Source organism: Notolepis coatsorum (genome assembly GCF_963971535.1).
Source record: "Notolepis coatsorum genome assembly, chromosome: 1".
Taxonomy (NCBI): Eukaryota; Metazoa; Chordata; class Actinopteri; order Aulopiformes; family Paralepididae; genus Notolepis; species Notolepis coatsorum.
The window spans coordinates 107,318,031-107,343,297 of NC_140165.1; the positions used below are offsets into that span (position 1 = coordinate 107,318,031).

Sequence of the window (25,267 nt, forward strand, 5' to 3'; positions counted from 1 at the left end):
TTTGTATTTGTGTGGGTTCAGTTCCCGTTTTTTGCTTAGTACAAGCTGCCCCGAAAATATCTGTGCAGGCCCTATTGAGGGAGTTCCAGGGGGTCCCCTGGAAAAACATGGAATAGTTTAATCTCACTGACTGACTTTCTCCACAAGTATCTCCTCAAATACAGTACTGTATAGACAGAGTTATGGAATTCTGGACTTAATCATATCTAACAACAGAAATCAGCTGATTCAAGATTCAAGATTGTTTATTGTCATAATGTTAAACAGACAGTTTGCCATACCATGAAAATCTTACTTTGCTAGTCCGCCCTTCACACAAAGATTTAAATACAAGCGAGTGCTAGAAAATAAGGTAAAAATAGATAAATAATATATTGAGCAGTTTTAATCACTCGCTGGAGTGCCTTCCTCTCCTTAGCAGTGCAGTTTCCATACCAGACCGTGATTGAGCTGGTAAGGACACTCTCAACCGTACTTCTATAGAAGTTGCTGAGATGTTGGTCCGAGAGATGTGATCATATCAAACGGGAGTCTGCTGCCTTATGTGTATCAATGTGATGTGAAAAAGGTTGAGAAGCAGTGTTCTGAATCACCAGGCATGTGCAGAGACAGGGTCCCGAGGGGGCTCGAGCCCCTACCACTTTGCCCTGCTATTACAAAGTGTTTAATGATGTATTTTCTTTTATCAATAAAGGTTTGGTGTGGGGAGTTCCCTTTAGTGTCAGAGGTGTCGCTAGCGAGGATTTGTTTCCCCTCCCGGACTGAAGCCTGTACCTCGACTCGGCCCTGTACCCACGAGTCGTGTGCTTCCTAGTCTGGACGGCAGCAGCGCTACAGATGGAGCCAAGTCCTAAGCGTTGACTTAACCCTTTCACTACCACACTACAGAAGGTTAACCTTTCACTACCACACTACAGAAGGTTCTATATCATGCTAGCTTCCGCTCAGCGTCATTCTGCACATATCTCGCTCCAGTGTATATGCACTGAATAAAACCTCACAATGTACCCTTACATACCAACATCCGTCTGACCACACCCCCATCTGCTACCTACATAAGCAGGGGTGGGGCCACACACTCATCTCATCTCCTTCTCAAATTTCACCCCAATAGGAAGTGCCTGTATACCAATCACTTGATATGGGAAAGAAAGTATTTATCTGAAGAAAGGAAGAACAAGGAGATACGTTGACGTTATATACATTTACATTTACATTTTGTCATTTAGCTGACGCTTTTATCCAAAGCGACTTACAAGTTCTGTATGACAAGCCATCAGGAAGGATACAACTCTATCAGCTGAGTAACAATGTTCATCAAACAGTGTTGAGTGCTACAGTGTAGGTTAGTTTATTAGGACAAGTGCATGATAGTATGGTTAGTTAGGGTTCGTTTTTTTTAATTTTTTTATTAATTCAGATGATGGTTGAAGAAGTGCGTCTTTAGTCGACGGCGAAAGATTGGACGTGTTTCGGCTGTCCTAACTGGGGTGGGTAGTTCATTCCACCATTGTGGGGCAAGGACTGAGAATAGGCGACTTCTCTTTGATGACCCTCCCGGAGCTTGGATAGGAGTAGGTCTGAGGCGGCCAGAAGATGCAGAGCGTAGGGGTCTTGAGGGTGTGTAGTTAGAGACCATTGACCGGAGGTAGGCGGGAGCAGTTCCCTTTGCCGCACGGTATGCTAGGTCGAGGGCCTTGAAGCGGATTCGTGCAGCAATGGGGAGCCAGTGCAGGTCCCTAAGAAGTGGGGTGACATGGGCCGACTTCGGTAGGTTTGAGATCAGGCGGGCCGCTGCGTTCTGAATGAGTTGAAGAGGCTTAGTGGCAATGGCCGGGAGGCCAGCGAGCAGTGCGTTGCAGTAGTCGAGGCGGGAGATGACTGTTGATTGGACGAGGAGTTGGGTGGCTTCTTTTGTCAGGAAGGGGCGGATCCTTCTGACGTTGCTCAGGAGGAATCGGCAGGTTCTGGTTGTCGCTGCGATGTGAGCAGAGAAGTTCAACTGGTCGTCGAGGACAACACCAAGGTTCTTGGCGGTCGGGGACGCGGTCACAGCTGCATTCCCGACTGTGATGGAAAGGTCGGTCAGGGGGGAGGATTTGGCCGGCAGGTGGAGCAATTCTGTTTTGCTTAGGTTCAGTTTGAGGTGGTTGGTCGTCATCCAGGCGGAGATGTCGGACAGACAGGCCGAGATCCGCTCAGAGATGTGGATATCTGAGGGAGGGAAGGAGAGGAAGAGTTGAGTATCGTCGGCATAACAGTGGTAGGAGAAGCCATGAGACGTGATAATGTTACCCAGTGATTTAGTGTAGAGGGAGAAGAGAAGGGGTCCTAAAACTGAGCCCTGGGGGACACCCGTCCGCAGGGGGCGGGTGGCCGACAGGGTCCCTCTCCATGACACTTGGTAGGAGCGGTCATTGAGGTATGATGACAACCATGTCAGCGCAGAGCCAGCCACTCCCATTCCTGCGAGGGCCGCGAGGAGGATCTGGTGGTTGACTGTGTCGAAGGCTGCAGATAGATCTAGGAGAATCAGGACAGAGGAGAGGCCTTTCGCTTTTGCTAAGTGAAGTGCCTCTGTGACCGCAATGAGGGCTGTCTCTGTGGAGTGACCAGTCCTGAAGCCTGACTTTGACTTTGTCTGACATTGACCAAACTTGATATGCATGACCTTGGTGGGCTCTAGGTCAACTCCTGAAAAGGGGGTCAATGTCAGACTTTGCAATCAAAAGTTAGGGGGCTAATAACCCTTGCCATAATTTCAGTGTGCCCCCTAACTTTTGATTGCAAGGTCTGACATTGACCCCCTTTTCAGGAGTTGACCTAGAGCCCACCAAGGTCATGCATATCAAGTTTGGTCAATGTCAGACCTTGCAATACACTGTAAGGCACTGTAAGGCTCCGGCCCCTACTCACTTCCAGTGATGAAGCTAAGCTATGCTAACGGAGCGTCTATTCCCAAAGCTAAAATGCACGCACAGAGACAAAAAAGGTATGTATCTTCTTGTCTAACTCCAGGGAAGATGTTAAATAAGCTAATTTCCCAAAATGTTGGAGTTCCCCTTTAAGCGGCGGACGGAGGATCTTGGTCTGACGCCCATGATGGTCAACCTAGTGGGCCGAGACCTGGTTGAACCCGGGATTCTCTGGACAAGCGGATGCTTCTCTGTCCCGTGCAGGCCCCATCTTTCACATGAATGTGGAAGTACACCCTAAAGCACGAGGAAAAGTGGGCATGGATCTTCTTTATCGGTAGTTCCATGCTCAAGTCGGCTGCAGCCCGGATGGGAATTGAGCCGACTCCGCTGCATGTCTGGTAAATCACTGTTGAAAACTGTGTTTGACATTTCTGTTTCTCTGCTCTCTTAGGATGAGGGGGGACTCAGGCGGCGGCCTGTCTGAAGTGTGGCTTATTATGTCGTTGTGTACAGTTCAGGTGATGGCTGCTTAGCTGGCGTGCTAGTTTGTGGCCTACTGTTGTTAGCCAGTCAGCTGTTAGCTGTGGCGCTAGCTCGTTGTGTTCACTAGGCTAGGAAACGTTAGCTTGTTGCTATCAGTCGGGCGGCTGTTAGCTTAATGCTACACTGTTGAACGTTACTGTGACTATAACATGCCTTAAACACTCTGACTACGACGTCATCTTTGACAGAGGATGTTAGTCGACCCTACACCCGGGTGCCGTGCCAGCGAGGACTTCGTCAACATGGAGAACGGCGGCTGGGTGGCGTAGCGGACATTACCCTCGTCACCAACGCAGGAGATGCCGGGGTCGAGTCGGTGTCCCGTTGACCAGTGTTGCAGTCCTCTCGGCCTGCGCTCAGGGTGGAGGTAGGAGTCCTGACCGGACTTTAAACACTTCTTCTTTCCTTCCCTTCTAAATGTTTTGTAATAACGATGTTTCCAAAACATGTGTTGCTGCAATACATTGAGGATACGACGCGTGTTGTGTGTGAATTGTCTTGTCACTGGTATAGCTTCTCTCTCCATATAAAAATCTGCGTTGTTTTTTACATGTGTAAAAATGAACTGGTTAGTTGTGATGAGAACATGTGTGTTCATGTAACGTTTGTAACGTGGGTGAACTCACAACTAAGTGGGTTAATTAACCTGTGAAGCTATGCTTAGTGACATGTGATTGAGGAATGAATCTTTTTCTCAGCCTGTGATGACAATGAACAGCATGTTCACATATTAACAGGGGTACATGTTCAACCTGGTCGTATCAAGGGTAAGGTAGGAGGGGTGACCCCCCCCGGTTTCCCTGGGGCTTCCCCCCCTCCTCTCAGACATGTTTGTTTACAATATATTGTGTCACTGTGTTTGTGGGGATACGATGTAACCCTCAGCTTAAGTTGCTGGGGTTGTGCTTCCGCTTGAGAAACTATTCTTTTCCTAAAGAAAAGGTTGTTTGGTCACTTATCATGTGTGCTTAGCAAGGCCTGTGGCCAATACGTAATCAAGGACTTATGTCTCTCTCGTTATGAAAAACGGCGTTCCTCTGTAGTAAGAGTGTACTTTTGCCATTTTTTGTTGTGATGAAGGGTTGTGTGTGTCGTTGAGATCTACAACTGGGTTAGGTTTGGCCCACAGAAGCACATGTGTAAGTCTGGTACCGGGGCTCTTAAAGGGGCCCTCTCTGTTCTGTGTTTTTTCCTTAGTAAAACTCAGATAGCAGGTTAGCACATGAGCTATGTGAAGCAGTTAGATGCTTCATGTAGCATGCTATGACTGGGTCATGCTCTATTTTGTCATTACATCGTATCAGGGGTGAGGGGTCGTAAAGGGGTGAACTGGTAAACCTTTCCTCCCCTTTTCTGATTGGTCAGGGGGTAAAACCCCCTGTCCTTCAGGGTTCCTGTCACGTTGCTGTTCGGCACGTTACAGGGTAGGGGGGGGGGGGGGGAGTTTCCTGGACCCACGGCCTGAGAAATTGGGCGTGTGCACCGTGGAAATTCCCCCGCCATAGAGTACGTCACTGAGTGCGTTTCTATTGGTAAGAATTCCGTGAGTTGTTCAGGTTCCATGTTATGGATCTGTTTCAGGGAGTTGTCAAAGCTCCTCCTCACGAAGCTCCTCCTCAGGGAGAAGTGCCTTCTGTGAGTTCGGACCCTCCTTCCCAGTGAGGGAGCCTCCTCAGAGTTTCAGAGCCTCCTCCTCAGATTGTCAAGGTGAGTAGAACTTCAAAAAAGAGTTCTGCTCTATTGTATGTGTATTCGATTCAATTCGATTATTGAGTGTGTATTGGTTCAGTGCCTCCTCCTCGGAGAGCCCTAACCCAAGTGTTACATAGCTCAATGTTGCAATATTTCTTTTCAATCTATACAGCTTGCGTGGGAAGTCTTTCTGAGGATTCCCGTCTCCTCCCTGTGGTGAGGGTGGCGGGATGTAAAAATGAAAACAATTTTTACCCTCAGCCGCGTCACGTGGGATTCATGTCAGCCTGTGTTTCTTTCTTTTTTAATAAAAAGAGGAAAGAACATGAAGCACGACGGCTCCTTGTCGTTCTCCCAGGCGACTTGGAGGAACAATGTCTGGTGTCTTGTTAGACTATCCATTGATGTGTTTGGGTCTCGACGCGTACATAGTGCTGGCTCGGGGTGTTTCTGATAAGAATCACGCATGAGGCTGGTACGCCTTGGTTGCTCGTTATTAAAACGGCGTTTTTATAGGGCAACTGGGTTGGAGGTTTTCTCTTCCGAGCGCCTGTTACTAGGTCTCGACGAATTCTCGTTCATATCTGGGGGATGTTACCGGAATAGATCAAAACAGAGGTAGAGGGGTCTCACGCCCTTGGGGTGGGCCACTGAGCGCGGTACGAATGGGACCGTCTGGGTGGCGCCCTCTTTTCATGTTTTAGATCGACACGCGTACCTACCCCCTTTCTTGGAGTGGGGATGTCGGCGTGATTAGGGCACGGGACTGGTTCTGGTCACGCTGGTCCAGGTCAGTTAACCCGTTGTCCGCCGGGGACGCAGATCTGCTGTTCTGGTACCCTGAGGGACTTGTGCTTTTTTCAGGGGGAAAAATTTTACAGGGTTGGGTATTATGGAGACCCTTTGTTGGGTACATGTTGTACCCTGTGCTCCTTTTTCCTTTCGCCCCTCTCTTACGCATGGCGAAGAGGGGGCTGTTGGGGTGGTCTTATGGACCTCCTCTGGCATCCCTGTGTGCTTTCCGGTCCGCCGGGCCCGGTCCGAAGTTGTGTTTCGTCGACCCGTAGGCCTGGGATAACCCCGTTTTGAAAACTGAAACACTTGTACTGCGGTATAGCCAGTGTATACCCGCAGGTGTGTTTTGGAGTTTTTTCTTGAGGGGTTATAGGAACAACCACCGCATGTGGTACCAAGACGGTGGTTGATTCCCTGGTGTGTTGGAGCGGAGTCAACTCCCGGGTTACCCGGTTGAGTGTGCCCCTGCACGTTCATGACGTCTGCCAATCGTGTCAGCCTTCTCTGCCTCGGCCCCTCTGGGTCGGGTTTTTTTGGTGGAGGCGTTGTCATGGTGCGCAACAATGCCAGCATACGCCCCTTCCGCCGGGGGTGCTGTTTTCAGTTGACCCCTTTGGCGCCTGTCTCGTCCGCAGTGCTCCAGGCTCGGGTCAAATGCCTGCTGCCTGGATTGAGGGATCGACCCCTTCTGGAGGTCGTCTCCCCGGTGCGCTGCCTGCTCCCGCTGTAGTGTAGCCTCTTGAGTGCTTCGAGTTACAGCCATGCTGACTGCCTGAGTATGCCAGGGTCAGTGTGCCAGGCGGCGTGCTAGTGGGGGGAAGGGCCCGCTCTTGGAGGGGCCCTGTCCGAATACGCTGGCGATGTGGGGGGCGGTGTCACTAAGTGACCGCCTGGTGAGGTCTTGATGCTGTGGCGTCGTTGACCTCTCCGGGCCCCATTTTTTCCGGGGGGCTCCAGTCCCTTCTGGGTCTGGGTCTTCCTTCGCGCTCCGCTGCTACGGCCTTGCCACGGGGTTGAGTTTGCTCTTGACCCCGTGATTTTGGGGGCGGTAACGAGTTTGTTCTTTCCATTCGTTCCCTGGTGGCATGCGGGTTGTGCGTGTGCGTAGTCGTGGGGTCAAGCCACGGTCTCCTCACCCTGTGCGTTGAGTTGCTCGAGTTCCTCTTCGCACGGTCGGATCCGTCTCCCTCCCGTCCTCCAATAGGGAGGGTATCCTCCATTAGGGAGGGTCGGGGGGCTCGGTCCTCCCCGGTCTGATGGTTCATTGGTACATTTGTCGAGCTTCAAGCTCCCGCTCAGCTCCCGTTATGCAGAATGACGCTGAGCGGAAGCTAGCATGATATAGAACGATAGGTTATGAATATAACCGTAGTTCTATGAATGCTAGTGACGCTCAGCGTCTAGACGCCACTGCGGCCCTTGATCTTTCCTTGTGGTGAAATTTTTTGGGAAGGAGATGAGTGTGTGGCCCCACCCCTGCTTATGTAGGTAGCAGATGGGGGTGTGGTCAGACGGATGTTGGTATGTAAGGGTACATTGTGAGGTTTTATTCAGTGCATATACACTGGAGCGAGATATGTGCAGAATGACGCTGAGCGTCACTAGCATTCATAGAACTACGGTTATATTCATAACCTATCGTTAACCTTTCACTACCACACTACAGAAGGTTAACCTTTCACTACCAAGGTTAACCTTTCACTACCACACTACAGAAGGTTAACCGTCTGTAGTGTGGTAGTGAAAGGGTTAACCTTCTGCAGTGTGGTTGTGAAAGGGTTAACAATTTGTCATGTGGCAGTGAAAGGGTTAACCTTCTGTATTGTCAGAGTGAAAGGGTTAACCATTAAGGTAGTATGGTAGTGAAAGGGTTAACTTGGACAAAGGTCTGTGTTTCTGAGGAGTGAGGTTAACAGACGTCTCCAACTCCAGCTCTCTGCGTAAAAATGAGTATAAATGTAATTGTAACTGTTTTCCAGCACCTCGTTCTTCCCACTTTTTGGTGGCTGTAGCAACACACCACCTTTTACATTCATTATGTCCTTCCCTGCCTGGTACACGAGAGTAAAGACACATGTACAAACTGGGCAGTACATTAGGTAGGTGTTCCTGGATCCAAAAAGCACAGCTACTTGATTAATCAAAGCTAATTGATTGTGACATCACAAAGGGCAATCCTTCTGAACAGCTTGTTTAGGCTTGTTGATATGAAGACCTCAAATCCTGTTGCCAAAACGGCAAGGAGTACATATATAATTTCCCCATTTTGTCTAAATAACTCATTTAATAATGTTAAATCCATACAAAGACTAAGCAAAACCATTTCCCACTATATGTCCCCTTTAAACCTTTATGACCAGAAGACTGTTTTCTGAGAGTTGTGCTAACATTACTAATTGTTGCAAAATGTAACCTCTCAAAGGTCCCGCTTTGAGGACCTCTGTCCCAGAGGATCATGGACATTCTACCCAAGTCCCCCAAGAACATGGACACCCTTGGGGAGGCACCACCTACCACGGTGGGGTCCAGCCCGAACAGGACGGCTCCCTTCAGGATGGTCAGACCCACATCCTGAGGGATGATGATGCGACAGGTCCGCCCCACCGAGTTCTGGACCGCCTTCTGCAACATGGGCGACTCTGCGAAACCACCGACTAGGAAGAGGAAACGCACGCCCCGCACTTCCTGTCTGGCCATTAGTTCCTCTATTGGGGGAGGAGTGGAGAGAGGGATGAGGCAAGGGGGGGGGGGGGGGTGAGAAGGATAATATTAGGTGTTTACAATTTATGCCTCACATTCACCCATTCACTCAAACATTCACACACCATTGGGGGAGGCAACCATGCAAGAAGCCAACCTGCTGATCGGGAGCAGTTAGGGGTTAAGTGTCTTGCTCAAGGATACTTCGACACGCTACCGGGAGGAGCCGGGAATCGAACTGGGAACCTTCAGATTACCACACTACCGATCTACCTCCTGAGCCACTGTGAATAATGTTTCTTTTTTTTTTAAACTTACATTTTTATTGAGACAAACAACACAACATATACAATAACTTCAACAACACTATTAAACAGACATAAATAATAAAGAAAAAATTTAATGCCCAAAAGACGAAAAATAAAAATACTGACTTAAAAAAACATAAAACAATTGTAAAACATTAAGTGTGTGACATGGGTTCAGAGACCCTCTTTGAACCTCTTTCCTCCTTTACCCTTCGCCCTCTTGTGATGTATTTGGTTCTTCCTCTGTGATGTCGTTTTCGTTCCCCTTGTAATCCTCCCACTTTCCCCATCTTTCTCCAAATTTCTCTTCCTGTAACCTCAGCATGTGTGTTATCCTCTCCATATCCTGTATCTCTTCCACTATTCCTACCCATTGTGCTATTGTCGGTGGGTCTTCTTTGTACCACAGTCTTGTTATTGCTTTTCTGGCCGCTATCAACATTATCTTTATTAAATATTTGTCCCCCCCTTGTATTCCCTCGTGTGTCAGGTCTCCTAAGTAAAGCACCAGTCCTGTTTGTGGTAACCCGTATCCTAATATTCTGATCATTGCCTCCCCTATCTCCTCCCAATACCCCTTCAGCTTCTGACATCCCCAGAATATGTGCGTGTGATTTGCCCCCTCCTTCCCACACATCCTCCAGCATGCTCTTTGTGTTGGTGCATATTTTCCCTTCAGCTCTGGGGTTATAAAGAATCTGATTATGTTTTTCCATCCAAACTCTTTCCATATCCTCGATCCTGTTGTTGAATGTTGCACCTCGCATATGTTCCCCCATTCCTTCCCTGTTATTTCTATCTCTAGTTCTCTCTCCCATTTCTCCCTTATGTAATCGGTCGTGTGTCCCTTGCTGTTCATTATAGCTCGGTATATTGCTGATATTACTCTTCCTTGCCCCTCTTCGTATGCCCATACTATCATCTTGATTATTCCATTCTGTTCTTCGTCTTTGGCCCCCCTTATTTCTTTGTTGTAGTAGTCTCTAACCTGTAGATATCTGAAGTGGTCCCTGTTTTCTAGTCCAAATTTCTCCTTAAATTTTTGTAGTGTCTGCATTTCCCCCTTCTCTATCATTTTGCATATCGCTGTTGCCCCCCCCCCTCTCCCACCTTCTGAATCCATGGTCTAACCTCCCTGGTTTGAATCTCTTGTCATGTGCTACCCATCTCAGAACCCCTGACTGCTTCTCCAATTTGTGTGTTTTTACTACTCTGTTCCATATGGTCAAGGTGCATTTGGTGATTGGATCTAATAGTCCCTCTTTTTCTTTAAATAGTTCCCTATCTCCCACCAGAGCTTGTACCTTGTATCCCTCCCCTTCTTTTTCAATGTCTTTCCATCTTGCCTCATATCTGTCGTTACACCAGCACGTCACTGCTCTCAGTTGTGCTGCATAGTAATAATCTTGTAGGCTGGGTACTGCCATCCCTCCCTCTTCCTTTGGTAGTTGTAGTGTTTTATATCTGACCCGTGGTCTTCTCCCCGCCCATATGAACCTCGATATCAGTCTGTCCCACTCCCTGAATTGATTCTGTGGTATTTGTATCGGTAGTGACTGGAATAGGTACAGTAACCTTGATAGTATGTTCATTTTAATGACCTCTATTCTTGAATTGAAGTCCAAGGGCATTACTGTCCATCTCTCTAAGTCTCTCTTGATGTTCTGATTTATCTGTGTATAGTTCGCCTCAAACAGTTTCCCCACCCCTCTCGTGATGTTCACCCCTAAGTATTTAATCTTGTCCATGTCTACACGGAGACAGTGCTGGACTATGTTTGTACTAGGGTGGAAGAAACAATCCCCACTACCACAATGAGAGTTTACCCAAATCAAAAACCCTGGGTAGACAAATCCGTCCGTGAAGCTCTGAGAGAGCGCACCAAAGCATACAACGACGGCCTAGTGGCAGGCAACATGAATGACCACAAGGTGGCGCGATACAACGTAAGGAGGACAGTGTCAGAGGCCAAACGGCGCTACAGGGATCAAATTGAACTCCAGTTTGAACAAGCTGACTCTAGAGCTATGTGGCAGGGGCTCAAAACGATGACAGACTACAAAGGCGCCTCCCTCAAACTGAACAGTGACATCTCCTTAGCAAATGACCTCAATACCTTCTATGCGAGGTTTGATGCTGGTAATAACAACACCAGCTCACAAGCCACGGCAATGGGGGGGGGGGGGGGGGGTCGGCTGCTGATGGAGGCGCAGTGTTCAGGGTAACAGAGCATGAGGTGAGGCGGACCTTTAAAAAAGTGAATATCAGGAAGGCAGCAGGTCCGGACGGCATCCCCGGCCGCGTCCTAAAAGTCTGTGCCGACCAACTGGCCCCAGTATTCACTGACATATTTAACCTGTCCTTAGAACAGGCTGTCATCCCCACCTGCCTGAAGAAGTCCACTATTATCCCTGTACCCAAAAAATCCAAGCCTGCTTGCCTCAACGACTACCGCCCTGTAGCTCTCACCTCCATAGCCATGAAGTGCTTTGAGAAGCTAGTAAAGGGCTACATCTGCTCCTCCCTCCCCATCAACATGGACCCCCTGCAATTTGCATACCGCCCCAACAGGTCCACGGAGGACGCCATAGCCCATGTGCTGCACACAGCAGCATCACACCTGGACAAGAGGCAGGGGAACTATGTGAGAATGCTATTCATCGACTACAGCTCGGCATTCAATACCATAGTCCCCTCCATACTCATAGCCAAGCTCAGGGACCTGGGCTTGGGCTATGACCTCTGCCAGTGGGTCTTGGACTTCCTGACTGGCAGACCCCAGGTGGTGAGAGCAGGCAACTGCACCTCCTCATCCATCACCCTCAACATAGGGGCCCCCCAGGGCTGTGTTCTGAGTCCCCTCCTCTACTCCCTGTACACACACGACTGTGTGGCTCAGCGGAGTAGCAATACAATCATCAAATTTGCTGACGACGGTGGTGGGCCTGATCTCTGCCAACGACGAGAGGGCCTACCTGGAAGAGGTCAAGGTCCTGGCGGGATGGTGCCAGGAAAACAGCCTCTCCCTGAACGTCAGCAAAACAAAGGAGATGATTGTGGACTTCAGGAGGTCGGGGGTCAAGGACTACAGCCCCCTCAGCATCGACGGGGCACCGGTTGAGAGAGTCAACAGCTTTAAGTACCTCGGAGCCTACATATCCGAGGACTTGACATGGACCACACACATTGACAGTGTTGTGAAGAAGGCACGACAACGCCTCTACTTCCTCAGGCGCCTAAGGAAGTTCCAAGTCAGTCAGAAGATCCTTAAGAACTTCTACTCATGTACAATAGAGAGCATCTTGACCGGCAACATCACCTCCTGGTTTGGGAATAGCACTGCACAAGACCGAAGCAGACTACAAAGAGTGACACGTTCAGCCGAACGCACAATTGGAGGGGGGCTCCCCACCCTCCAGAACATTTACATCAAGCGTTGCAAGGGCAAGGCTAAGAGAATCATTAAAGACTCCAGTCACCCGAACAACTGCCTCTTTGAACTGCTGCGGTCAGGCAAGCGATACCGGAGTCTCAAGGCGAGCACAGAAAGACTCAGAAGAAGCTTCTATCCCCAGGCCATCAGGCTGCTAAACGAACAATGAATGAACACTACACAACAACAACCACCAAACGCACATAGCACACACATCCACACGCACACACTCACTTTAAACAAACACACTGTAGCACCCACTCCACACACTTTATAGCACACACCCACTTTAAACAAACACACTGTAGCACCCACTCCCCACACTTTATATTTATTGATGAAGGATTGCACTACAACTCGTACACCTTACTGTAAATTGTACCTAAAATTGTACCTCATCCCATTTCTGCTTTGCACTAGATAGTACTGTGCATTAGTACACTGCATAGTGTTGTATATTATATGGTAACTCAGAACATTGTACATATGTCTATACCGAACACTGTGACCTCATTTTTCTTCTTCTAAATTACATGCTATATTATGTTATTTGATACTATCTTGTCTAGCACAGTCTCTGGAGCGTAACAGTAAGAAGCATTTTGTATGAAAGTATTCTGTACTTCTGTATGACAACTATTAAAGAACTTGAACTTGATGTCCCATCTTATCCCGTACTGTTCCCTAATTTCCGTCGTTGGGGTATAGTTCCATGCTAAGGTCTGTGTCTTTGTCACGTTTAGTTTGTATCCTGAGTAGTGGCCATATTCCTTCAGTAGATCCATCAGTGCCGGGAAGCTCTTGTCTGGTTGCCTCATGTATACTATCACGTCGTCCGCAAATAGGCCTAGTTTATATTCCGTTCCCTTTATCCTTACTCCCTTAATGTCCTCGGTCTGTCTGATCAGTTGTGCCAGTGGTTCTATGAAAACGGCGAAGAGCGTTGGTGAGAGACAACATCCCTGTCTGGTAGCCCCTCTCTAATCTGATTCTATCCGTCAGGCTGCCATTCACCTTAACCCTCGCTGTCGGTTCTTGATATAGCGCCTTGATCATCTTCATCGCCCTCCTGTTCAGTCCGAACCTCATCAATGTTTTATATAAAAATGTCCAGCTCACACTGTCGAATGCTTTTTCTGCATCTAGGCTAATCAGTACCGCGCTACCCCCTTGTTTTTGTATCTCCTCTACTATGTGTAATGTCTTCTCACGTTGTCCTGTGTCTGTCTCCCTTTAATAAATCCAGTTTGATCTTCATCTATAATGTCTGGCATAAATGTCTCAAATCTCTTTGATATTATCGATGTATACATCTTGTAATCCACGTTGAGTATGGACACAGGTCTGAAACTACTACACAATTCTCTATCCTTCCCTTCCTTCGGTATCGTGGTGATTATGGCTTCCTTCCACGAGGGGGGCATTTTGCCCTCCTCCATCGTGTGTCTGAACGCCGCCCCTAACATGGGTGCTAATTCCGTTCTAAATGTCTTGTAGAATTCCGATGGGAATCCCCAGAGATTTGTTGTTTTTAGCTCTACTAATGGCCTCTTCCAGTTCTCGTTCCGTAATTATTTTATTTAATTCTTCATTCTGTTCTTTCCCTATCGATGGTAACTCTAGCTTCTCCAGATATGCTTCTATTTCCTCTTCTCCCGCTGCTTTTGGCTGTGTGTATAGTTTCTCATAGTATTCTCTAAATGTCCTCTCTATTTCAGCTGGGTCTCTCAATATTTCATTAGTCTTTGTATCCCTTATTGTGTGTATCGTGTTCATCTTCTGTTGCGTCCTAATTCTCCTAGCCAACAGTCTGGTCGCTTTTGGTCCCCCTTCATAGTACGTTTGTTTCATGAACCTTGCTTTCTTTTCTATTTCCGTCAATAATTCCCTATTTATCCTGGCCTTTACTTCTTTGATTTCTCCGAGCGTTTCCTGTTCTTTTGATATCTGGTGTCTCCCCTCTAGCTTCTTCAGCTTCCCTATCAGATTGTGATATGTCTCCGTTCTGGCCTTCTTCAGCATTTCTGTCTTCTCCATCAATTTCCCCCTTATCACCACCTTCAGTGTGTCCCATAGAATGTTCGGATCTACCGCCCCATTGTCATTTTCTTCCTTATACCTGGCTATCTCCTCCTTGATCTGACTCACCACCCCCTTGTTATTTAATATTCCTACATTTAGTCTCCAGATCGTGTTCCTCCGTCTCCCTTCTAGATCTACTATCAGATATATGGCACTGTGATCCGATATGTCCGCTACTCCTATTCTGCTCTCCCGTACCCTGTAACTGTCCCCCGTCGTCATCAAAAAGTAGTCTATTCTCGCATATGTCTCCTTGTCTCTTACTTCCTTGATCAATTCAAATTTGACTGTGTTTTTGATTAACGTGATTACTCCTCTCCTCAGGTTCCGTTTAAAGGAACTATAGTATGCATTTTCATATCCAAATCTCTTCAGTTTCTCATGATCCTGTGCTACCAAATGTGTCTCCTGCAGAAAAATCACTTCCATCTCACTTTTTTTACACTTCAACATCACTTTGCCCCTCTTTATCGTATTATTCATTCCATTAACGTTTAACGACATCATTTTTATACCTTTAACCATTGTCATTTTTCTTCTTCTTTCGTCTGTCAGTCCCCCCCATGTCACATTCATTCCCCCCTCCGGTTGTAGCCTCCGCTCTCTTCACCGAATACATATAATGATTAACATAAATAAAAAACATAAACTTTACATAAAGTGCTCCCAAGGCGTTCGGGGGGTCCCTGTGTCCCCCCCTGTCCCCTGCTGGTGGGTGAGGAGTAATTGCTCTCCTAGTGAGAGGCCTCCTCCTGATGGCTTGGGGGTTTGAAACCTTTACCCCCAACCGCTCGTCATATTTGTCCAGCTTTCTTACTGTTTTTATTGCTGTCGAGCTCCTGGTCAAAAGCGCTCTGTCCTTCATTCTGATCAAAGACCCCCATTTCCTAGGTCCCTCTCAATGTGGCTCATATGTTCCAATGTCCCTCCTTCCTCCCAAACCCGTGTGTGGTGTCTTCTGTGTACCCCTTTTTACTTTCTTTTCCTCATCTCTATTTTCTATGTGATGTCCATTTATCCCCTTAATCCCTTCCAACTGTGTTACTCGCAGCGTGTGTCTATGTATTTGTTTCAATATGTTCTGTGTTCCGTCTATCATACCTAATTATATTTCCATTTATTTCCTCCATCAGCATGTGTATTATGTGTCCATGTATACGTTATGTTCGTTCCTATATCCTGCCTCTACCTGGGAATGTGTGTTTATGTATGTTATTTCAGTTTCTATATTTTGTTTATAGTTTTTTCAATCCCTTGTGCGTGTACTCATCCGTTCGTCTCCTCCCGCCTCCTCTCCTTCTCCGTCTCTGGCCTCCTCGTCCGTCTCCGCCTTCGGTCTGTCACGTCTCACCTCGGCCTTCTCCTCTCTCCTCCCTCCTCTCCCGGGTTTCGATCTCCTACTCTGGTCCATCTGCGTGCTTTCTCCAATCTCTGCTGCAGGCTCCGCGTCTGGCCCTCCTGTCCCCTTCCTTCTCCGTCCTCCGCCATCTGCATCCCCCGTCGCCTCATCTCCTCCGCCGCCTCCCGCGCCGTCGCGTACGTCACCGTCCCTTCCTTCCAGTGAATCCTTATCGAGGTCATGGGTGATTGGAATTTCATTCCGTTTTCTTTCAGAATTCTCTTCAGTCCCGCGTAGGACCTGCGTGTTATTGCTACCGCTGTCGAGTAATCGTGATCAAACGACAGTCTTTTCCCCTCGATTTCTATCTTCTTGGTCCACGCGGTTCTGAGTATCAATTCCTTAATCTCAAATCTCAGAAAGTTAATAATCACTGCCCTCGGAGGTCTGTCCGGTTTCGGTCTCGGAGCCAACGCCCTGTGGGCCGCGTGAATATTAAAGGCAACCAACTTGTGTTCGGCTTTTCTCTGATTGGCCGTGCCCCCCGCCCCCACGCGCAGGCAAGCGCAGTCGTCCCACGTCCCAAATGAAATCCAAGGAGCGTGCGCGAGCGGCAGCGCGGGCAACCAACTTGTGGCTGCTGTTCCAACGCACTTGTGTTGGGCTGCGGTAGCAGTGGAGCGCTATGAAATGCGCTGAACTAGAAAGCGTAACGTTATTATGTTTCGCGTTTTTAACAACCAACTACCAGATTCACTCGTGTATAAACAAAGCCCATACAGTTATGAAATGCGCTGAACTAGAAAGCGTAACGTTATTATGTTTCGCGTTCCATTGATTAACGCCATTACCTGCTGTGCTGTAGGAAGCAGAGGTACAGTAAGTTACAGTAGGTGTAGGTTACATGTTTAATCAAAGCCCATACAATTTTTTAGATGAATGATTGTGGATATAATATAGAAAACACATCATTATGATATTGTCAGAGGGAGAGGCATGACTTCGCGACAGCCATATTAGACACTCACTGTACATCAGTGTGGAACTGTAACGTTATATGTTATTTCGCCCGTGGAGGCTGCTGAGCCTGAAGCGCCAGCGGGGCGACGCGGTGGTTTATCCCCGGCTTTCGTGCGCCGCCGCCGGCTTGATACAGCTTCAGCAGCAGCAGCGGCGGTGCTCTGTTGTAGGAAGCCCTTCAATGACAGCGGCGCGCTCTCATATTTTGCGAATGCATAAACTATATCTTAAATTATGGCTATGTGTCTAATATGGCTGTCGCTTATCAATGACTTTGCGACAGCCATATTAGACACTCACTGTACATCAGTGTGGAACTGTAACGCTATATGTTATTTCGCCCGTGGAGGCTGCTGAGCCTGAAGCGCCAGCGGGGCGACGCAGTGGTTTATCCCCGGCTTTCGTGCGCCGCCGCCGGCTTGATACAGCTTCAGCAGCAGCAGCGGCGGTGCTCTGTTGTAGGAAGCCCTTCAATGACAGCGGCGCGCTCTCATATTTTGCGAATGCATAAACTATATCTTAAATTATGGCTATGTGTCTAATATGGCTGTCGCTTATCAATGACTTCGCGACAGCCATATTAGACACATCGCCATAATTTAAGATATAGTTTATGCATTTGCAAATATGAGAGCTCAGTCATTGAAGTGGGTGGTGGCAGCATTACTAACATAACAGTAGCGATTTTTATTGTTTTGTCATGACCAAACATAATCCCAACATAGATAGGAGGTGTACTGTATGTCAAATGTCGGTCATGTGGTGGAAGAGTTTAGTACAGTCACACAACAGAACACCGCTGTAGTACAGTCACACAACAGAACACCGCTGGTTCGACCAGCGCTTCTGCTGCGCCGCAAGGGCGTGTGCTAGTGGATTGATTGATTGGCCGTGTGGCCAATCAGAGAAACGCTGAACGAAAAGCTGAACACAAGTTGGTTGCCTTTAATATTCACGCCTGTGGGCCCTTTGTATCTCCATTTTTTCCAGTCCCGTCTCCTTCAGTTGTTCCTTGATAAGCTTTTCCACATATTGGATCACCGATTCCCCTTCGACTCCTTCTTTCAATCCCCATATTCTGATGTTATTTCTCCGTGACCTCCCCTCCATGTCCGATATCTTTGTCTCCATCTGTTCTTGTTTTTTAATCGCACACGTTAACACCTCGTGTATCTCTGTGTTCCATTCCTCCGTTTGCGCCGTTCTAGTCTGTACCTCTGTTACATTTCTGTCCTGTTCCGCCATCTTCTCATCCACCCTTTTGAGTTCTGTATTCATTTCACCTCTGAAGTCCTCCTGTTCCTTCCTCAATTCCTCCCGTAACTTCCCAATATCATTTCTTATCGTGTCCGAGTTCAGTTTTATGGTCGCCTGCATCGTGTCCGAGTTCAATTTTATGGTCGCCAATATCCCGGCCTGCATGAGCACGGCCCATCCTGGCATTTCCTTGTCCGTCTCAGCCGAGACTCCCCTTCCTCCACCTGCTCCTTCTCGGTCTCGCCTCGGGGGTTCTGCTCCATCGAACTCTCCTCTTCCTGTGATTCCCCATTTCTCTTTCCTTAATAATTGTTTTCTCCTCCTTCCTTCTCGTTTGCATCTTCATTTTTGATCACTTTTCGGGTCTTTATTTCTCCGTTTTTCACTCTTTTGACCAGGAGCCTCACCGCATGCGTGCTACCCTTCCGCTCTCATACCGGAACGTGTGAATTCTGTTTCAAATGTTCTTCTACTTGAAGAAAGCGTATATGACTCGAGGGTCCGAGACCAGCTAGAGACTCACTGTGAGAGGAAGATAGAATTCTTGCAAGCATGATGTAGGTGTGTGTGTGTGTGTGTGTGTGTGTGTGTGTCTCACCAATGTGTTTGACGATGTTTCCAATGGTGGGCTGGAAGAGCTCGTTCATGGCCTCCTGGGTCAACCTCAACATCCCCTGAGATGACCACTTTACTATGTTCATACTGACACACACACACGCACGCACGCACACACACACACACACACACACACACACACACACACACACACACACACACACACACACACACACACACACACACACACACACACACACACACACACACACAGTAAACAGACAGACCCACACACACGCACACACATAGTAAACAGACAGACGCACACACATAGTAAACAGACAGACACGCACACATGGTAAACAGACAGACCCACACACACACGCGTGCACACACACACACACACACACACACACACACACACACACGCACACACGCACACGCACACGCACACACACACACACACACACACACACACACACACACACACACACACACACACACACACACACACACACACACACACACACACGCATAGTAAACAGACAGACAGAACCCCACACACACAGTAAATGGATACACATACATAGTTAATGGACACACACACACACACACACACACCAAATAAACAGTGACAGAGGACACATACACATACACGGTTAACAAAAACATACATAAACACACACACAATAACCGGACACACACAGTAAACAAACACACATACACACACACATACGGAGTAAACAGATACACACACCAAGTAAACAGGTACACACACAAGCAGAGAAAACACAAAAACAAAATGCAGGTTATTATATAGATAGTTTAGATACATAAATATGCCTCAGTATATTCTGTCACACCCAGGTACACCACAAACACGCACGTACACACACACACACACACACACACACACACACACACACACACACACACACACACACACACACACACACACACACACACACACACACACACACACACACACACACACACACACACACACACGCACTTTAGACACACACACACCTCTCCCCTCGCCCATTGTATCAGACACACACATACACACAGCTCAACCCCCTCCTCCTCACACACACAGACCTGCCCTAACCTGTTTGTTGCTCCAAATGTTTGTGGACCCAAACCTCCATCCACAACAACCAAATCACACCCACGGCTTGCAATTTAATGAACAATTACACACACACACACACACACACACACACACACACACACCCTGTCTCTCTCGCTCACACACACCTCCCGCTCACACTCACTTGCTCCTCCTCAGAGCGGTCTCCACACCCTGCCCCCTGTGCCTCTTGTAGAAGTCGATGAAGGAGAAAGGCAGGGAGATGTTGAGTGCGTTGGTCCTCCCCGGCGCGGCGGTGCGCTTGCGGGCCTCAAAGGCAATGGTCAGGTCCACCCAGGCTGCCGGACGCTTGGCCTTAAAGCTCTTGATGAAGTCCTCCCCGAATATCTGACACAGCATGGCCTCGAAGGCCAAGTCCACGCCCACCGCCCCGTAGGGACCACCTGGTGGGGAGACATTCAAATGAAAGAGAGAGATATTCAATAAGATTTAGTCTCAGGGTTCTTCTTGCATGTGATTCCATGTGATTTTGTTAAGAATTTCATATATATATATATGTGTGTAGTAGGATGTTCACTGTTTTTAATCATGTATGTAATATTTATCTTGACATACTGCCCCCTGTTGACCCAATGATATGATCTTAAAGGAAAACTCCGACATTTTGGGAAATTAGCTTATTTGCCATCTACCCTGGAGTTAGACAAGAAGATACATACCTTTTTCTTCTCTGTGCGTGCAGTAGGAAGGAGTAGGAAGACGTTTGGAACTAGGCTAATGGAGGAACCTACTTCCAGTGACTGACGCTAAGCTAGGCTAACGGTGCGTGTCTTCCTACTCCTACTGCATGCACAGAGAAGAAAAAGGGTATGTATCTTCTTGTCTAACTCCAGGGTAGATGCCAAATATGCTAATTTCCCAAAATGTTGGAGTTTAACTTTAAAGGGAAGGGCTAATTGCACACCAATAAAACTGGTTGATCATGATTGCAAAAGAAAATATTTTGTTTATAGAAATTGCCAATGAATGTGCCGGAAGGTCTGGATTCTTACATATCTCGATGTGATTTATCAAGAAATATCTACAGCAAGAATTTTGGGTCTCAATGAATCCAAAATGACAATGTGGTTAGAAGTGGTGGAGAGAATAAAAGATAGCATATAATGGTAGTGTCTGGTTAGAAGCGAGTGATAATGGATGGATTATCCAATGGGGGGTCCGGGAGGGGGGGGGGTACGAGCTAGAGCATATGTGTGTAGGGTTTTAGATAGCAGGTATTAGGGGTATATCCTGTATAAGACAGTTAACTAAATGGTGACTTCATTGGATGTGCACTGTTAATTAATGCTTGTATATCTTATCTTGTGTTGTCATGTTTGTTTATGTGTTTGTTTAAAAAATAATAAAAAAATAAAATACAAAAAGAAATTGCCAATGAAATAAAAGCATTTCATATTTTTTTTCACTAAAAGTCTCTCCATTCAGACTGTTCCTGGATCAGCGTGCCCTGGAGTCTATAGACAGGTTTCTCAACGGGGTCGGTACCACCCCTCAGGGGGCATTCAGTGTTGGAGGCGCTGAGTGCAAAACTGTTGAAAGGGGGGTGTTGAGATGCTCAGTGCTACATTTACATTTAGTCATTTAGCTGAAACGCTTTTATCCAAAGTGACTTACAAGTTCTGTACGACAAGTCATCAGGAAGGGCACAACTCTATCAGCTGAGTAACAATGTTCATCAAAGTGTTGAGTGCTACAGTGTAGGTTAGTTTATTAGGACAAGTGCATGACAGTACGGTTAGTTAGCCTGTTAATCTGTAGACCGTTTTCGCCTAAAGGTACATGCCTAAGTAAATGGAAGATTGCTCCACTTCTGCAAGGTCAATTTGCATGTTCTTGGTATCTAGGGACATCTAGGGACCTGGGGGTATGTATTTCCAGTGTCAGAAATATTGTTGAATATTTATTAATATTGAATAAATTAATTATGATTCATTATGATTCATGATTTTTGCATCTTTGATCATGTTAAATCTGCGGGGCACGAGAAAATGCTCACTGAGCTCATTCACCACCTTATTGAGATCATGTGTACAAAAAATCTAAGCAAATGAACCGCGGGAAGATGATTAAACAGAAGGATTTGTAGATACAGTAATTAATGATAATCGACTTTAATTATAAATTCATATTTGACCTTGAACTTGACCTTGACCTTATTATGGCCAAATCATACATCTATGGATAGGGAAAATGCTCCTCTTTCCAATGGAAGGGTTGAATCTGGATTTAGTAATTTCTTGCGGTTTTTACGATAATTAGCATTTTCCGATAAATTTGTATTTCCGATAAAACATATAAAACATCGGTAAAAATGAAAATATACACTTTGACTACTGTTTTCGACAGGGTTATGGTCTTTACTCTTGGCTACAAAAAAAATATAAAAAAATATTGACCTCTTAACATCCAAGGGCCCACATGTGGACGATTCTTTGCCGACCTCTAGTGGCTCGGGTGTGCATTTCTTTTAATACAATATATAGATAGAATTAAATCCCTATTTGTTGCCTGTCGAATGCCCTTTCAGGTGACAAAATCCGTTTAGCGGTTCTCGAGTTACATGCCGATATGTGAGGCGTGCCCCAAAGTATGCAAAAGTACACATTACCACCCCCGACTCCCGGGGCTCTAGCTCCGTCAATAATTTGGCGATCTCGAAAATCTTTGCACAGGGTTGTAGCCAATGAGTGTGGCTTTCCAATGATATGATATGATAATTGGGGATCTAATACGGTCTCTATTGATCGATTTATGATAAAGAAAAGCAGGGTCCCCCTATAGGGGGACCTTAAGGTTAGATTTAAAAAATAAAATATTTTATTATTATTCTTTTTTATTTCAGATAATGGTTGAAGAAGTGCGTCTTTAGTTGACGGAGAAAGATTGGAGGGGTTTCGGCTGTCCTAACTGGGGTGGGAGGTTCGTTCCACCATTGTGGGGCAAGGACTGAGAAAAGGCAGGTTCTCCTTGATGACCCTCCCGGAGCTCGGATAGGAGTAGGTCTGAGGCGGCCAGAAGATGCAGAGCGTAGGGGTCTTGAGGGTGTGTAGTTAGAGACTATTGACACACACACAATATGGCAAATCTATTGCTGCTGGAAGATATCGCTGATCGTGCACTGAGGAGGGAGTGCCAGTACCGCAACCATGCAGACCTATTCGCAGAGAGCAATGGATATCTAGTGGGATGCTTCAGGCTTATGCAATACCCTGGAGCCAGCACTGAGGAGCCGGACCAGACGCGCAAATCCTGTGTCACCACACGTCCAGGTACTGTCCACCTTGGGCATGTGCGCAATGCGCATCAAGGCACCCTCCCCAGATGCGTTTCCATATCTCAACAGAAAGCAATACCACTCCATCAACCTTCAAATAATCTGCGACGCCCAGAACCACCTGCTCAACGTGGTCTCCCGCTTCCCAGGAGGCGCACATGACTCCTACATCTTACAGAACAGATCTGTGGGTGTGCACCTTGAGCAAGGAGACGCTGGAGACACATGGCTAATTGGTACGTATAATGTGAAAAAAGTAGTATAACGCGCTCACCTCACTAGACTTGACACTGGGTGCTGTAACCTCTGATATCATACATAAAAATAGGGAAACAATGTCCAGGCACGCACTCCAGGTTTTTCCAAATTTATTGGCAGCCTGTAATCATGACGTTTCGGTGTGAACACACCTTCTTCAGAATGGCTTGCATGAAGCATGAAGGGTACGTGACCCTAGTATATACAAGTCAAACAGGAAGTGACAACATAGGAAGTGACAACACATTCCCACAAGAGATCTGCAAAAAAGTACAAAATACCACTTACAAGCACAACCTTTTCAGAATTATGTAAATCAAAAAGAAGCGTGTAAATCAAAAAGAAACAGTCAATCACAAAGAGATATATCTATATATAGTTATATATATTTTATACAGAGTAGGCCTACATCTTAAACTCTAAACATAAACACTCATGACCCATATAAGCCATCTTTCAATTATAAATATAAATAATGATAAATGAAAATAGTAAACTGTGGGATCGCAAGAAAGGATGAAACGGGAGACGGTAGTCGAGTCTTTCCTTTACTTCCCAACATAAATTACATACATCAAACAGAGTGCAGAGGCGTTTAACGTTACTACTTCAAAGTGACAGCAGCCAGCTGACAGCTGACAGGTGACCTAATATACGTCACCAAATACCCACACCGTTCCCAGAATCCCCAGGCTTAAAGGAGCATTCCTCTGCTCCTCAAGTCCAGTGAATGTCTGCACCAATTGTGCGTGATAAGTGTCACCACACAGGCCCCCCCAGAATTCACAATAACCCCCCAAAAGATCATCCACAGTCAACGAGGCGGGGGGCGGATCAGGCGCCCAAAACGAGTCCGTATCACCCGTGCAGGGGTAGAGGTGGGGATTGGGGCGTGTGGGGCGTGTGGGGGGGATTCAGGAGATATGAGGTGACTAGAGGGAAAAGCAGTTGGCAGGGGCCGGGCAGGGGGTCGTCCACGCCGCGGGGGCCGGGCCAGTTCAACTGGCCTGTCTAGGTCCAAATGGGCAGGCTTGAGCCGGTCGACCGATACCCGCTCTGACCTTCCTCCAATGTCCACCATGAAGTTCTTAGGCCCCGCCTCCAGGACGTGAAAAGGGCCGTCGTAAGGGGGCTGCAGAGGAGTACGGTGGCTGTCATGGCGAATGAAAACATACCTGGCTGACTGCAGATCCCTAGGCATGTAGGACTGCGGGAGGCAGTGCTGGGAAGTTGGGACTGGGGTGAAAGCACCGGCGCCATCCCTGAGCACAGTCCGAGATGAGGTGACCGACCAGGGAGCCTCGGCATCCGGGAGGAACTCCCCAGGGACTCGCAGCGGCTGTCCGTACACCAGCTCAGCAGCCGAGGCCTGCAGGTCTTCTTTGGGGGCGGAGCGCAGGCCAAGCATGACCCAGGGAAGCCGGTCGACCCAGTTGCAGTCCGTAAGGCTGGCACGCAGAGCAGCCTTCATAGAGCGGTGAAACCGTTCACACAAGCCGTTGCCCTGTGGGTTGTAGGCTGTGGTGTGGTGGAGCTTCACTCCCAGGCCCTCGGCGACTGCAGTCCAGAGCCCGGACGTAAACTGTGGGCCCCGGTCGGATGTGAGATCAGATGGTGTGCCAAAACGGGCTACCCAGGACCCAATGAACGCCCGGGCCACCTCGGCGGATGTGGTCGATGCCAGCGGGACCACCTCCGGCCACCTAGTGGTTCTGTCCACCATGGTGAGGAGGTGAGTGAACCCGTGGGAGGGGGGCAGGGGACCCACCAGGTCCACATTGACATGGTCAAAGCGCCTCTCCGGCACGAGAAACGGTGCCAAGGGGGCTTTGGTGTGACGGTGTATCTTTGCACGCTGGCACGCCACGCAGGAGCCGGCCCAGGCTGCGATGTCCTTCCTGAGGCCATGCCAGACGAATTTAGCACTGACCAGCTTAGTT

General features: G+C 47.6%; 1 protein-coding gene across 1 annotated transcript in view; it reads right to left on the bottom strand.

The window, feature by feature from the left end:
- Window positions 1-25,267, bottom strand: part of hspa12b (heat shock protein 12B) — a gene marked incomplete at its 5' end in the record, with an annotated part of 110,798 nt that overhangs the window by 3,543 nt on the left and 81,988 nt on the right. Inside the window, 3 exons of the mRNA XM_084315978.1 lie at window positions 8,463-8,653; window positions 18,686-18,789; window positions 19,920-20,178. Coding sequence (XP_084172104.1) covers window positions 8,463-8,653; window positions 18,686-18,789; window positions 19,920-20,178 — 554 coding nt within the window. The remainder of the gene's footprint in view (window positions 1-8,462; window positions 8,654-18,685; window positions 18,790-19,919; window positions 20,179-25,267) is intronic.